The 17,339-nt window shown below is 37.7% G+C and overlaps 1 protein-coding gene across 1 annotated transcript in view; it reads right to left on the bottom strand.

The window, feature by feature from the left end:
- Nucleotides 1-17,339, bottom strand: part of LOC134332791 (PALM2-AKAP2 fusion protein) — a 101,518-nt gene that overhangs the window by 38,523 nt on the left and 45,656 nt on the right. Inside the window, exons 5-9 of the mRNA XM_063014598.1 lie at nucleotides 13,557-13,671; nucleotides 13,248-13,269; nucleotides 12,244-12,345; nucleotides 9,822-10,568; nucleotides 1,946-2,028 (exon numbers count right to left, since the gene is read on the bottom strand). Of these exons, the coding sequence (XP_062870668.1) occupies nucleotides 1,946-2,028; nucleotides 9,822-10,568; nucleotides 12,244-12,345; nucleotides 13,248-13,269; nucleotides 13,557-13,671 (1,069 nt within the window). The remainder of the gene's footprint in view (nucleotides 1-1,945; nucleotides 2,029-9,821; nucleotides 10,569-12,243; nucleotides 12,346-13,247; nucleotides 13,270-13,556; nucleotides 13,672-17,339) is intronic.

The following is a 17,339-nucleotide window of genomic DNA, read 5'->3' as shown; positions in this document are numbered from 1 at the left end:
TCTGATCTCCATGATGATATTCACATATTATTGGGAAATATGGCAGGAAATGTATTGCTTCCAGAAATTGTTTATATGCCCCCTGCATGTTTCCTCTCTCTCTCTCTCTCTCTCTCTCTCTCTCTCTCTCTCTCTCTCTCTCTCTCTCTCTCTCTCTCTCTCTCTCTCTCTCTCTCTCTCTCGAACTGTCGGTCTGTTATTCTCTCTTTGGTCGCAGTGGTACGTCACAGTGGAAAGTCTCTCTGAGTACACAGTTGTCTTTTAATGCTGTTATACCTATTCATAGTATTTTAAATGCTTTACACATTTCCCTTAATAGTCATATGTCAATTTACCCAGCTGTATCTTTGCTCCACTGTTGCAGACCCCCACCCTGATCACATGCTTCCTCTAACGTGTGCAGTTGCCAACTGTTTCTTTTCACCTGCCAGAGATGGTTTCACACAGAGAGCAGTACCACATACAGCAATTCACGCACTGCTCTCCATTATTCACCATCACTGTGCAGGCGCCCTTGACCAGCAAGCAGAGGCTGCAATTACAGCAGTAATGAGCAATCACTTCACAACAGATACAGCAAACCATGTTTGTGTAGGCACCCAGTAGCCAGTCCAACTTCTTGAAAGGTGGGAGGAATCCTCAGTACCCAGAGACAACCCACATATACACAGGCATTTGCAGAAGCACAATATATTTAGCCAGGATAGAACAATACTGAGGCTAAAAAGCCATTTACAAAAAAGAGGACAATTGCAAATTAGCTATTGACCAAAATAACAAAACAGAGTAACAAATGAAAGACATAAAAACATCTGCAGTCCGCAATAGAGAAAGTGGACAGAACAGGGATAGCGCAAAACTTAAAACTGGTTCTAGTCTAGAAACCAGTCTAGAACCAGGACAACATGCACCCTCTGGGGCAATCAGCTCTCACAGGGCTGTTCCTTTGTGAGGCCCAAAATGCTGTGACACCAGGTGAGTTCCCAGAAAGAAATAAGTGTGAAAACTGGCGAGTCTGAGAGGGAGAAACCATGATCTTTAGAAAACACCACTTGTGGAGCGATAATTCAGTCATGAGGTGCAGGTGATTATCAATTAAGAGAAACTGACACAATTATCTGAGCCACCATGCCCCCTCTGCTGGTCAAAATGACACAGCAGAGGGACATTGCTCCTAACATGGCTTACTGTTTCAACTACTTCAGCAGCTGAGCCACATTACAATACTACATAGACAGAAGTTGTTACAAAGACAGAAGTTCGCAGTTATAGAATCTATTTTTCATTATCCTTTACATAGGAGTCTATTTGTGACTCTAAAACACAATGATTACATCTTACACAGGATTAATAATTGCCTAGAGATGTTGAACTGATGCAGAAAATAGTAGCATTCAATTACCGGACATGCAGATAATTACCTCACTAATGCGTTAGTGTGTAATTTGGTAGGAAGTAGAGACAGCGAACACTGTCCAGATACAAACAAACCATTACTGTCATGTGATCTATAAAATCCATCCAACAGTAATGGGCAGTTTTTCACATAGCTGGCTACAGCTCACTGTTGTATCTGTGAAATATTGGGATGCTGCCACCAAATAAAATAACAATCTCATTACTCTCTCTCTCACACACATGATTTATGCTCATGCCTTTTTTTATATTAACACCTGCTGTAAGCTATCCTGTAATACGGCTGTTTACAGGAAGTCAGACACATTTTCATTTCACTCCCCCAACTCCATTTTACTTACAGTACAAAACCACATAACAGCCTCTATGTCAATATGTTATTTCCTTTTAACATTATAAGTATGTATTTAATTTATGGTTCATTATTAGACAAATAGAATCTACTTCTGAGCAAGGGAGTATATGCATAAATCAGCAGTGCAGACCTGCTTGCAGATGTGACAGATGGCAGTTTGCAAATTAGACTTACCGATCGACTATGTGATGGTCTAGCTGCATCTGGGAAAAGACCAGTTTTTGCAGTCAGCAATACACAGCGAGCTTTCTCACCAACTGTAACACAAAAACACACTGATCATTATTGTAACATTAATGATTTTGTGTAACTAAAAAGCATTACTCTAAATTCACTAAAAAGGTGTATTATTTTCAAATAATAGAAACTGTATTTGTGTGTAAATAAAGATATTTAAAATAAGTATTGTTAAATTAAAATAACAATTTAAATACTTAGTGTCTGTGGGAATCTGTATTCAGTTAAAAGAGCATTTGTATGGCTGGCTTTCTTGATGATGGTCAAGAAAGCCTCAATTGATATTTCAGTTATTTCAGTGGGGCTGAGGTCAGCACTCTGGACACTGGAGTTTCTTTTAAACCAAGAGTTTCTTCAGGTTTTATAGACCTTGCTTTGTGCACAGGGGCACAGTCATGCTGGAACAGAAAAGGACCTTCCCTAAACCGTTGCTGTAAAGTTGGAAGTGTGTAATTTCCTTTATATAATTTATTTGTTACACCTGTTAGCAATTGTGGCTGAAATACATGGATTTGAAAAATTTAAAAGGGTGTCCCAATACTTATGTGTAATTTGTGTGATCCGTTTCAAAAACATAGCACGTTAGAGTGTTCAGCGTTAAACTAAACACTGAAAAACCTGAGCAAAATATTATAAATAAAGCAGATAGATGCTCAGAAAAATAATGGACCAGACATACCTTTTAAGAATGAGGATTATGCTTCAGTAAAATATGATAACCTCAAAACAGGCAGCACTTATTGTTACCAAGTGTTTAAAAACCAGCTACAAGATGGTACAAATTGTTTTCTGAAACCCAAAATCATCCTAATATAGTCTGAAAGCTATCCCTTAATATACCATCTGTACTACTGCATAAGACATACTTTAATGTTTAATAACCACTTCATTTTGGCCAGGGATGTAGATTAGATATTAGAGAAAGCCCAGTCAGCAGCAGGGCATCAAACAGACACATTCACCTCCTGACTTGCTGTCTTACTCACTTAGACCTAGAGGCAAGTTGGAATGACCACTTCACCCACATGAACAATTTAGATTAGCCAATTACCTCATAATACCTAATAAAACATGAAAAGTACAATTGTTTGAGTTATGATTTAAACAGAAAGCTTTGTCTGTTTTTATAATATGAATAAATATCAGTAAATATCAAGTGGTGGGTGAGTTTAGTAAATACACTTCTTCTGAGGCTGATAGCAGAACAACCCACATGCTCAGGTTAGAGGTTATGAGAATGCTATGAGTCTAAAATACCAGTTTTCTTCACTCACTGTGAGTGTGTATCAATCTGTTTGTGTAACTGTACACACGTGTGCAATTGCTTTTAGTATATAATGTATATTTCTTGTTTTGAGGGTTAGTGCCTCTTTCAAACTGCAGTTTATTGGATTAGTTTAAAAAGAGTGGTGAAATATCACTTTAAACAGATAAAAAATGTAAGATTAATTTTAACATTAAGGGCCTCACTTCACACACAAATAACTGGATGAAAATGGCAACGTTAAATACTTTTAAACAATGTAATGTTTTACACATTGTGGTGGTTTGTGGTACTGTAGTTTTTCTTCTTCATCATTCCAACTGTTGCATAAAAGCAGTAGACCACTTGTATTATTGCATATAGCTTAATAAAAGTAGTAAATAACCTATTATTTATGATAACATGCTATCTCTGCTGTTCAATAGCTTAAGCATGCAACAAAATAAAGTTTCTACCATAGAAACTAAGTAAATGTGGTGTTTTACTTTGTTTTGTGTGATTTAGAGGCTTTATAAATCACAAATGTTAAATTTGTATAGTTAACACTTCTACATAAACAGATGCACGACCTTTAGTAGTTTGGTATAGTCAGCACTTTCTTCTGGTCCACGTTCCAGTGCTTTCTCAATCTGCTTGTTTGTATTAATTAGTGTCGCTGACAGCAGCAGTTTCAGCCAACAACAAATATTTTCAATAATTATCACACAGCTAACAACCTGCTTAGAAAAAATTTCCACTGACACTTTACATTATAATATGATCAGTGCAATGCTTTGTTAACATGAAGGACAGATAGCTGATTTACACTACAACACATAACCCTATTTCTAAAATAACAGAATTTAAAAAGAATAATTTAAAATAATAATTAAAGAGAACATGGGTTAGAGGATAAAACCTTAAACTATAAAAAGGTACCCCTTATTATTTTTTTTTTTTTAAACTGGAAAAAAAAAACTTCATGCAGACACTTTTTTTTATTAGCAATTATTAATGGTTCAGGTGCCATGTCAAAACATTAAATAAAATTAAGAGGATTTTTGGCCATTTTGGCCATGTCCATGCAGATGCCTGACTGGCTGATATCATCAATGAGTATCAAATCCTGGATCCCCGGATCTCAGTGGTAGGGGGTGAGTATGAGAGCATGTGCCCCATTAGCTTAAATAATCTAATTATTTGCTTTGGCATTTTTTGTTTTGTGGTTTTAATTTTTAACATATTTCTTTTGTATTATTAGTTAATAATTATTAGTAAGGTCTGGGGAGAAACTTAAAGGCCCAAACATATTATACAAATTTGCATGCCCAACCGAGCTAATGTTGTCGGTGACTAAAAGACTACCTTGTTCTCTTTTAATTTCTTTGATGTCTAAAGTGTCCTTGTGTATCCTGAAAGGCGCTTATAAATAAAATTCTATTATTATTATTATTACCTTTGTTATTAAAAAAATTGGGTAAATGACTTGTGTGTATGTGGAAAAACCCCTCTGTTATAAAACTGCTACAGTTGCCATTATTTGTTCAGTATATGAAATGAATTTCTTAGGGAATCTGCAGTACAAACAAACAATGTGTGGAAGAAGTAAAAATCTGTATAAATGTATGTTTTTCACCCTTAAGTAAAAGCATATCGGGTGGTGTGCAAGAAAGTATTTGTCCATTTGATCAGCAACAAACTTCAGTCAAGCTTAAAGGTACTGATGGCTACCCATGTTACATAAAAGTTGGGGACTAGTTGAAAATTAGTTGGATAAAAACTAGAATAAGTAGAAACCTATATTTTACCTGGCTTTTACATTTTGATACCCAATAACACGAACCATAACAGTGAAAACCTTTGCAAAAGCTCATATATTTATGAAACAAACAGTTAAAGAACATATCTGCTTCCCTAAATATGACAGTTGTTGATCAGCTACTATGAATTGAAATGCAATAAACCTAGGAATATTGTACCAACCTTGTACTGGTGTGGACAGCCTCAGTGAAAACAGAAGTCAGCCCTTGGTAAACATGATAAACAGTGTGGTTGTGTGTTGTGGTGAGCTTAGTTTGGCATGGGCATGCAGCCTGGAGGCAGGAAAAGAAAGAAGAAGAGGCCTGTGTGAAGTTAGTCATGTTGCTCCAGAATGAATATAGTGCTAGTACAGTAATGTGCTGTGTTGGAGATGTGGATTAAAAAAGAACCAAAGCACAGACAATGGGCCAAGTGGAAATAAAAGTGTTTATTTGACTAATTTTGACATACAAAGGGGTAAAGCCACTGTTACAGCAATGCAACTGGCAGTCCAGACTGAAGGTGTGTGGTGCAGAGAGTAAAAGAAAAAACACAGAGTGATTATAGTAGTTGTTATTATGAAAGGAAATGTGAAATGAAACAGTTAAAAAAAGTTACAATTTTGGTTTACAAAAATACAGCAGAATCTCGGTTAGAAAGCACAGCGGTACCACATGGCTGCTCTGTAAATGCGGAGGGTCCGCACTTCCAAGGTTTTGGCAGTATGATGCTGAAACTGGTTGTTAGAGAAAATTCATCCTTAGCTTGAAATAAGTGAGAGTTTAATGAATGAGTTTTCCCAAAGCACTGCAGGATTTAAATCATCACACAATTGCAGAAAATGGTTAATTTTACTGCTTCTAAGAGGTAATAACAAATGATATTGAATGTGACTTCCATGTTTTTTTCCCCCTTGGTATCCAATTACCTTGACTGCGTTACACTTCTCCTCTCTGAGTTTCTCACTTCTCAGAGGTTGTAATTACCCCAGTTATGAGGAACCCGGGTCTTTCTCATCCCACCCTAAACAACAGCCAATCGTTGTTCATGCAGTCGCCCAGCCCAGTCGGATGGCAGAGCTGAGATTCGATAAGGGGTATTCGTAATCCCAGCTCTGGACATGCATGGATGGTGTTAAATATCATCTAATCATCTCATAATTTGATGGCCTGCATATGTAAACCTGTAAACTACTTTAATTAAGGTAAAACGAATGTAAAGGGTAATTAAAAATAATGTAATTGTTGAAGCTGGTATAAAGTACAACAGAAATACTGTAATTATATAGAACGTCTGGTCTTTAGTTTTGCAAAGAAACAGATTATTTTGTCTCTTATTTGTTGGCTACATATGTAATAAATGCAATAACTGTAATAAGTATAATTTAATTCATGTACATTACATAGAACATGTGCTTAATTGGAAAAGGTATGCCTGAAGAGCTTTACTCAGGAGAAACCTTGCAACCTAGTGTGCATACATATTTTCATAGTCCAAAACAGGCAGCCAGTAAATAAAATTTCTGTTTATTTATTCTGGTACCTTTTGAATAGTCTGATACTCTGAATAGAGCTTAAAAAGCCAAGATGATTTTTTATCTAGAGTCCTTTAGGAAAACTGTGTGTTCGCAAAACTGGTTTAAATACAAATCGTGTGATTTCATTACAATTATATGGACATTCTAGTGTCAGTATGTTGTACCTATACCTTTTTGAGCATGATAAATTTAGCTATCAGAATCTTTATGACATACATTAAACAGTACTACATATACAGTAGCTGTAACATTAGTTTTGAAACTAAATTTTTATATATTTTATAAGTGTTTATTCCTAATGACACATAAATACTGTGTACACTGTAATAATATATATAATCAGGTACATTTTCATTTCTATTCTTATTTACATAGATTGTATTAATTATTGCATACATTTAAACCCACGTTTCACATTTATAATTTCCATATATTGTTTTAGTTGTAATTTTTTTTGGTGTAAAATTCAGGGTAATCATGTGACAGAGAAATATATCCATTATAATATTTTGGGGGGTAAAAATAGCCTTGATGCCTGGAGCAAGGCACATGTAATAATGGAAGTATTCATATAGATAATCTGATCTATCATGTCTGTACGATATTAAACAGGAACTTTTTGGACTTTTTTTTTCAACAGAAAGAAATACATGTGAGTGCAAAAGCAAAGCAGTGGATTTAGTGCAGTCAATAATAAATAAATATAAATAAATAGATTATTGTCCTATGTAAAAATGCATTCTATATACAAATCCTGAATATATATAATATTTAAATTGTGTAAATACATTTTGGCACTCATTTAGAGTAACATGTATTTACACTGCTTATCTACAGTTGCAAGAAAACAGTTTGTGAACCCTTGGAAATTAGTTTTTTTTGCATTAATTCCTCCTAAAATGTGGTCACAGCTTCAAGAAAGACTAGAAAGTAAATAAAATATGGGCAAAACATTGACAAATAACACACACACACAAACCCCAACTGTGCATATATCTTTACTGAACACATTGATTAAGTACAAGCATTATCAACAGCAAATAAAGTTTTTGTATATACATTTTCCAGTCTGAATTATAAATGATTAATCAAAGTGTTCAACAAAGACATAAAAAATTTAACTAGTTGTTGTTTTGTTAGGTTATGTTCATTTATTATTGTAGGAATAATTATCGATAAATTTCAAAGGCTTCACAAAGCTCTTCTTTTCTGTATAGGCATTTGTGTTTATAATGTTTTATGTAACCTACTTCTCTGGTTTAAATAAATCACAGTCTAGTAAGAAACTGTTACTATTTTTTTTTTATAATAATAATAATTGCTCTGTAATTGATTATGAAGGTATAGGCTTATCCTGTGATGTATCCCTAAGAAACAGTTTGATTAGTGTGTTGCTGGTGACAGCCAAGTATCTTAGATTGAGATTTGAGATGCTGATGTACTGTCAAGTCTTAAGACTTTAAATGTTCAACTGTACTTGCTGATGGCATCTCTTAAAGTGCCATAAAGGTCCCATATTCAGCACCAAGTTTTGGGATAAAGCAGTACTATACCACTTTCATGGCTTATTTGTACTCCAAAGGTTTTCACGTAAATAGTAGCTATCCATTTAGCTAAAATCCAGATTAACATGTTGTAGATTAATTGCTCAGTGTTTATGAACATTTTTTAATTTCAACCAAAAGAAATGGCGTAATAAAGCCCCTTCAAAACAAGTCATGGCAAACACAGAAACAATCCGGTTCCTGCATATACCGCCACTGTCCTGTTCCTGCAAACAAAGCCACATTTCTGTTCCTGCAAACACCGCCACGTTCCTTTTAACATCATAACGGCCGTGTTTCCTTCATTCAAATAACCTAACTTGCTGATCTAAAGAAAAAACTAATAAAAGACAAGATTGGCTCAATGCTGCATTAATGACTAACTGGGTGAAATGTGACCCACAGTGTTTGTGACTACACATGCCTTCCTTGTTTTCTTGTTCTTGTTTAAAGGGAACTTATCAGCAGTTAAATAAAACATATGCCCTGAGAGCTCCACACAGGAAAAACTGGCAACTTTGCAGATGTAAACTGCAGGCAGTTAATTTTCAGATTTTTTCGTTATTAGGTTGCTTAATAAAGAAGCCAACTTTTGTGTTTGTGTATGATAAACCTTAATACAGGGCTGTGCTTGGGTAATTAAAAGGTGTAGTAGTTTAGTGGGAGACCTCAGATGAAATGGTTAAAATTCATGGCAGGAATGGTAGTTACTCATTACACAAGGCTCATCAGTTCACAAATTTATATCAAACACAGTCATGGACAATTTAGTGTCTCCAATTCACCTCACTTGCATGTCTTTGGACTGCGGGAGGAAACTGGAGCACCCAGAGGAAACCCACACAGACACAGGGAGAACATGCAAACTCCACACAGAAAGGACCTGGACCGCCCCACCTGGGAATCGAACCCAGGACCTTTTCACTGTGAGGACAGTGCTACCCACTTAGCCACCGTGCCACCAGGTAGTAAAAATGTCAGCAAATATCAAGCTCCCAGTTGTCATCAAGGCAGCATATAATTGTGAGAGTTCAACACTTCAGTAAGGCCACTGAACAACATGTACATTGGCGTAAATTTTATAAATGCCATAATATACAGATACTTTGTTTTTACATAGGAAACCTCAGTAATAGGTCATATGCACTCCCATGAATCTGTCATCAAATTAAAATATTCTGCTACAGCACTCATTAATGCTCTGTTAAGTTTTAAAGGTTGATAATATAGGGATGCCCAGGTTTAAGACCACTTTTGGGATATACTGTACAATTAAAATCTTCCTGAATAAGAGGTTGCCTGTTCGATCACTGTGCTTCTCTGTCACATTATGGATACCCATATCTTCATATTGTTTTCTTTTCCCATATGATATTTGATGAATGCTATGCTGTATTCCGGCCCTCCAAGTTTCCTGTAAAAAACACTTCCGCTGTGCACCATGATACCTGGCAGGAGAGTGCCAGTCGTTCTACAGAAAGTAAGTCAAAGAAGACAAAGAAGAGAATGTGCATTTCTTAAGTTATAGTGGAGGAGGTGCTGTTAGTAATAAGACGAGGCATTTTGGTTTTGAAAGGGAGACAGAGCCTTGGTGAACGTGCTCCGGACAAAAAGTAGTTTTATAAGGGAAGAAGGAGAAAGAAGGTCACATGACAGTACAGCACTGGCAGCGTTTTTTCTTTTCTGTACCTGTGGGCAGAACTGGTGGCGGCTCCTTGGAGGAACTTTCATCTTTGCCTTCAGAGGAAAGTTCGGTGGCCTCGGATGCAGGCCGTCCTGAGACGAGATCTGCGGCATTGCCATCCACAGTGGAGATATCTGTGACGGTCTTCTCTCTGAGGGACTTCTCATCATCCTCATCTATCAGGACGATCTCGGCTTTGATGGTGCCATCGAAACCAAGCAGGTTCTTGGTCTCCTCATCATCCACACTGTGATAGCCCATGAAGATCATGGTCACGGGCTTGTCCGCTGTGGCCTCAGGTACCTCAATCACTTCACCATCGTAGGTCTGTTGCCCACCTGCCTTATCATCACCATGACTTTGTTGTCCTTGTGCCGTCTTGATCTCAGCCTCATAACTTTGGCACTCTTGCGTCAAATTCTTTGGCAGACTACACTCCGTGGGTACACTACTCAGCTCCCTGAGACCAGGCTGGGCTGGTGTGACAGTAACATGGGCACCATCTGGTCGCTGACGTGCCTGGCCAACACGGTGCATTAGTTCCTCGACCTCATCTGAGCTCCATGGGTGCACACCATTCTCCAGTGTGGTGGAACTCCCAGAATGCACCTCGTAAATCACCTTTCGACCATCGTCGTAGACCTTGACACCTCGTTGGTGAGCCTCCTCTGGGCTGACACGCGAAGTGGATAAGATCTTGGTGTCGCCTGTCCTGTGGTCCTTTTCGACGCTGATCTCCATGGCATATAAGGCTTTAGACAAGGGGAGAGTGTAAAGGGGGGTGGGTTAATTTCAATTTAGTGTGAAAGGTCATACATTACTGTGGTGTGGCAAGCTGTTAAGTTTTTAGTGTTTAACAGTGTTTAGATTAGTATACAAATATAATCAAACCTTACATCTGTCTTCTGGAATAAAACCTTACCTCCTATATTTTAAATGGTTACAAGAATATTTATACAAAGACCATTTAAGACTTTATTTCAAAACAATGTGCCATTAATTTGGGGTTGGCCTCATTTGTGTGGCCCTAACTACATTCCTTCTTCATGGAAATTTTGGCTTGTGTCTATTGAAATGTGTGCCCATTAAGTCAAAGTGCATTTCTGAGGTTAGGTACTGATGTTGGATCAGAAGGCCTGGCTAATTCATCCCAAGGGTGTTTTGATTAAGGTCAAGGGGCTGTGTATGGTCTGCTTTATCCAAAGCGACTTATAGCTGAGACAGTATACTGCAAGCAGTTAAGGGTTAAGGGTCTTGCTCAGGGGCCCAACAGTGGCAAGCTGGCAGATGTGGGACTTGAACCAGCGACCTTCTGATTACTAGTACTGTACCTTAACCGCGGAGCTCAACAGATAAGGCTAAAACACATGAACCAAATAATAAGGAACGTTCTCCACATGTATTTGGTCATGTTGTGTATAATACTGTGAATTTTTTACAAAGGTCTGTCTCTGATAGCACTTCCGAAACAGCTCCTATAAGCAGATCTCTCATTACCATGATTCACTTATTTTACTCCCTTTTTCTTTAAGACCTTCTAAAATTAACTTATTGAATAGAGATTTGTAACAATCAAATACAACATTCTTGTTACATCAGTGTTGACCACATCAATTTGTCAATAGTCACATAATGTTGTTCAAAATGATCCAATTTACCAATCATATTTCACCCCTACTCATGCAGACCTTCACTCCTGATGGAGGAGGGCCATAACTAACACACACTCCATCCTTCTTTTTACTGGCATGAGGCAGGTTCATATGGAGATCTGCACCGTGCACGGAGAGTCACACACCGATCTCCATTATTCCCTGTCTCTGTGTAGGCACCATTGACCAGCCAACAGAGGTCATAATTACATCAGTTATGAGGAATCACTCCGGCCCTTCCTTTTCTGAACAAGCCAATTATGTCTGAGTAGGCACCCGGATAATCTTTTAAAATATGTGTTGCTTCTAGTTTATATTATAGGAACAAATAATAACAACCTAGTTCATACTACAGGAACAAATAAAAAATAACCTTAAATACAGGGCCAATATATACAGTTGTAATTTACCATGGAGCTGGAAATACTTTACATATACAATAATTTACACCTACTGAGCAGGCAAAATTAACAATTCAATAGCATCACAGTATTAATTTAATAGACAGACAAAATCATAATTTGAAACACAAGATGTTCACTTCGCATGCCTATTTCTTTATTATCTATTTACTTGCATAAGACATATGTATATTAGTATATAATGTATATGTTTGCACTACTACCCTGCTGTTTTTAAGGTTAGCCCAAACTGCTCATTAACCTCTCATAAAGTTGATGTGCTCACTGAGCCTGACTCTTTAATGTGGTCTTTTTATTATGCCTCTAACTGTAATCCTCTGCCAAATCAGCATCCCCTTTACCCCATGACTTACCAGGTTTTCTTGAATGCTGGTGTTCCCCTGAAGCCATGGCCTGAGTTTGGGAGTACAGCTCTGGGAGCTTAGGGATCTGGGAATGGATGCGAATCACTGCATCTGTTGGATAGAGAGTAAAAAAATGAGGTAGAAAAGATATCTGGTGTTCCCTCGGGTCTTGTCTGCCTGTCCTTCCTCTCTTGCTATATTAACTTGCTATCTTTCTCCCCCCCCGGTTTGGAAACCATCTATCTCTTTCTATCACTGTAGCGGTATGATGCTTAGACAGCAAAAGCTGAGTGAGTGTATTAGGGTGAAACAATGGCACTGGTACATTGGTACACTGGATGGATTCTTTTGTGAATGGGTGGATCACTGGACACAAAGTGCAGAGGCGATGGCCTGTATGGGGAGTTTAATAGTAAAGCTGAGGCAGGAGGGAAATGAGCCAAGGGAAACATGGGCACCAGTAAATGCAAGTGCAGTGTTTATGTCCTGTGTCACTAGTGATTTGTGGATCCTTCTACACTAGAACATAAATACATGTGCCCTGCAAGCACAGATACAGAACATTTTTCAATGAACAAACATTAATGGAAAAAAACCTAATAAATATATTAATTAATGAATTAATCAGTTGGTAAAAAATGTAATTTACGATTTGCCCTCTGTCCCAAATGTAGTAAAGTTTTATTTGCTTCTTTACAGATGTATTTTGAGATTACTTTATATCAAAATTGCATACATTTACATTCTAAACATTTAATATTTCAGTTGCCTTCATTTGTGTTTCACCCTAATGTCCACTCCAGGAACAAGTGCATTTTTTATACTTAAATATTCTTTCCCGTCAAGCCGGCGCATGAACTGCTCATTTCATACATACTTTTGACCATATAGTGAATGTATGCAAATAATTTTTGGCTACAAAAGCTTTGCAGCCAAGTCTCTATTGGACATAATTGTATTTCTTTGCCATGTAGTATAAAAGAACTGAACAGAACAGATTATTGGACACATACCTCCGTCTTGGTTCTGCAAACTCTGCAAATAAACAGAAAAAAACACTCATTATTTTTGTTAAAATACCTCACAAATGAAACAGTTATACATACACAGCCAACTATTTGCTCTAGGCTTGACTATGGTCTAAATGAACATAAAACCTCGTCTGTTCTTTCCTATTCTAAACAAAGATGTTTTGTGACAGTCTGGTACACGAGTCTTTATTTCTCAATTCCTTGCAGCCTCTGGCATGCTTTTTTGTACATATGTGAATCTGTGTATTTCAATGTGCTCTCTTTGTCTTAAAATATTAGCACTGATCTTACTTTTTGCAGATCTTCAATAGAACTCTCTGTTTCACGCAGTCTCTCTCGGAGCACTTGCTCTTTGGCCGATATTTGTGATTCTTCATTCTCCAGCAGATTGATCTCGGATTCTAGTCTAGAAAAAAATATGAATTTGTTATTAATGCATTGCCACATTTCAATCAGTATTATTAGCATATACTACATATGTACTAATATATATTAAAAAAACCTAAAAAAGACACTACATGACCAACTCTATGTCATTTCACATTAATATACCGTAAAGATGATTGAACAACCTTAACACATTCGGCAATTGAGTATTTAATTTCATTTAGTCACAAATGCATTCAGGTTCAGGGTGCTGGTTTGAATGTCCCAAATGTGTTAATTAGGGTTAAGGTCAGTGCTCCTACAGGCCAGTCAAGTTTTTGGACCCTAAACCTTACCCATCACACTTGACAAACTATTTCCTTATTGACCTCATTTTGTGCATGAGTCAAAGCTGAGAAAAGAAAAAGGCAATTCTTCTCTGTTTTTATAAATTTAAAGGCACGCTGTTCTTTAAAATCTCTAGACTAACTGGCCACTTAGTGTATTATACTAGTATTGTTTAGAATATTTTTATTTATATGCGATTTTGAGACATACATCAATAAGAGCCAAATTGAGCAGATATTGTTTGGTTAATGCAGAACTCAGCATTGCAATGACACTAACATTAAACATGGCTAGTGGAGAAAAAACTCATAAAGTGTATGAAAGAACTGCATTAGTCTAAAACTGTCCACCTACAATGCGTGCTACACAGAGTATGTGAGTCAAATAAAGATGCCAGAATGTGAAAACAACATTTCAGATGTGCTGGTACAGTCATACCAGTACAGCACTTACTTCCCTACCACTGCCATGTTAGTGTCATCTCAGTGCTTAGACTATTTCATCAACAGATACTTGGTGCACAGGGGCACAGTCATGCCCAAACTGCTCAGGAAACATCACACATTTACATTAAATCCATATCATGTCTTTTTAAGTAATATCATACAGTCCTGCATTACTAAATGGAACATTTGAAGTTAGAGTTGTAGATGTTTGCAATGCATTTCATTACTATGTAAATGGAATGTAGTTCAATATCATCAGGGAGTGAAAGAACTACTGGCTTTTCCCCCCAAAAGTGTTTAGTGTTTAAAAATTTTAATACAGGTTAACTGGTTAACATATATTACTCAAATCTAGAGGCCATTTACAAAATCCACCTTCTGCATGTTTGTGGGGAGTCGGAAGAAACCGGAGTACAGGGAGAAACCCCATGCATAAACAAAGACAACACCCTCAAAGGCCCCCAAAAATTGCTGTGTGGCACCCACTCTACCAGCTGTGCCAGCTGAATGTACATACAGGTACAAATCCAGAAACACAATACAATATTCCAGAGATCAAATTTACAATACAGCAAACTTTTGGATAGTAAAAACAGTAAAATCTTAATATTTAATGAGGGGGTTTATGGGACATATGGTCATGGAAAAAACACAAAGAAGAATGCGATTCATAAAACACACATCCATACACACAAATTCCTTTGTTCCCAGTGGACTGGCTTCTCACTTGTTCTTAATATTGGCAACCAATGAGGAAGCCAGTGGCTGAGGAACTCGCACTGCCTCCACCCAAGTGAATTTCCTGCTTTTGTTAGCATCTCTAGGCTTACATGCTTCACAATAACAAAGGCTAAGGAGCCTTCCCACGACTGCTAACAATCATTCTCCAAAAGAGAGCACCTACTGTCCAAGATTACAGAGATTTTTGATTTGATTAGAGAATTGATTATGCTTCAGAATACAGCTTTGTCTCAGGTACTTGAGCTTGAAAGATATGAGAATGAAAATAATTAAAAGAATATGCAAACCTGTTACTACCGATTTCAAAATGGTACAGAATTTACGCTTACAAGGTTTTTAGCAATACACAAACGGTCATTTAATTATTTTTCATTTACTTGAGAAACATATTTAAAGAAAAAAGGGAAATAAGCCAAAATGATAAAGCTATCAACATAACCTGCTAATTAGCTGAAAATATGATATGATAAGTATGGCATTGTCTCTAATGGTCAAACCTTTTCACAAATTTTGCTAATGCTTACATCAAAATGCTTCCAATGACACACACGAACACAAAAACCCACAGTTAATCCAGTCAGTTTGTCAACGAGCAGACATTAATCCTACTGTGAAAAAAAAATGCTCATCTATTGCTGTTATTGCTGGTTAATGATGGTTGCCCATTTTAACCATTTCGTCTCAACCAGAGCAGCTAGTGAACGTTTCCAAGTGCAATGTGTGCAGTGAGATACAGCTTTAGTAAGTTAAATGGTCATGAACTTGATTGCAATCCAGGGCTTCTCAATACATCAGCGCCTAACCTTTTTAAAGACCACAGGGATGGGCCACTTAATACGACAAAACTCATGCTTAAGTGTCCAAATACTTTTGGCCATATTATGTAGATGGCTGTAATTATACCCAAGCTATGGTGTCAATTTAGTAATGCCATTAGATCATGGCTGGATTACTGACCGGGCCAGTGGGGCCAGCGCCCAGGGGCCCTTGAGGTCAGGGGGCCCCGGGGGGGCCCTGGCCCAAAACATTTTGCGATGCCTATCAACATTTATGATACAATATATTTTTATTTCCGAGGGCCCTCCATTTTAAGGATCCTCTGACTATTAGGGACTTTGACCCCAGGGCCTCTTGGGGGCCCTAGCCATGCTTTTGGGCCCTAGCCAAAATACTTCTCTGTTATAGTTGACTCCACTCCAGACCTTGCTCATGTGGACCAACTTACTTTTATTTTCAGGTTTGTTAATAATGACGGACATGTAGTTGAGCGTTTTCTAGCTTTCGAGCCTATTGAAAACCATAGTGGGGACAGTTTGGCAGAGTGTGTCGTTGCTATGGTGGAGAATCTGGGCCTAGACTTGGGCCTACCAACTGTAGGGGCCAGTCATATGATAATGCAAGTAACATGTCGGGAAAGTACAATGGAGTCCAAGCTCATCTTAAACAAAGAAACCCTTTGATTTGTTATGTCCCCTGTGCAGCACATTCACTGAATTTAGTTGGTGTCAATGCTGTTGACATCTGACATCTACACACAGGTGGGGAAAGGTTTTCTGTGATACTGATATCAAACTCACACTGAAATCACTGTCAGGTACTCGATGGAGCACACGAGCTGAGTCAACTAAGGCTCTTTGGAAATATTATGCACAACTGAGAGAGGCATTGAATGATATGTCTAAAGATATGGAGGAGAAATGTGTAACTCGAAGTGAAGCCTCTGCACTCTGTGACAAATTGGACACGTTGGAGATGGCCTTCATGGCATACTTCTGGGACACAATACTACAGAGGTTCCAAGCCACAAGCCTGCAGCTGCAGAAGCATGATATTGACATATGTACAGCTACACAACTTCTCTTGTCTTTACGAGACTTTGTGGCAGCACAGAGAGATAACTTTGAGGTGTGTGAAGGGGCAGCTTTAAATGTCACCACTGCTGTCTCCCAAGAGTACAGGCATGACCTCCAGCGTACAAAGAAGCGCAAAATTATGTCTGATGATAGTGCAGAGCCAGGTGTAGCATTTAACGGAAAGGACAAGTTTCGGATCGAAACTTTCAATGTTGTCATTGACAAACTTGTGTCCTGTCTCAACCACCCTTTGAATGCAAACACACTTAACTGAGCAATTTGATGTTCTTTTCATGCCTGACAATATGTCCAACAGTGAG

The sequence above is a fragment of the Trichomycterus rosablanca genome, chromosome 18 (assembly GCF_030014385.1).
Source record: "Trichomycterus rosablanca isolate fTriRos1 chromosome 18, fTriRos1.hap1, whole genome shotgun sequence".
NCBI lineage: Eukaryota > Metazoa > Chordata > Actinopteri > Siluriformes > Trichomycteridae > Trichomycterus > Trichomycterus rosablanca.
The sequence above is the reverse complement of the archived record's forward strand: the minus strand, read 5'-3'. Positions and strand labels throughout refer to the sequence as shown.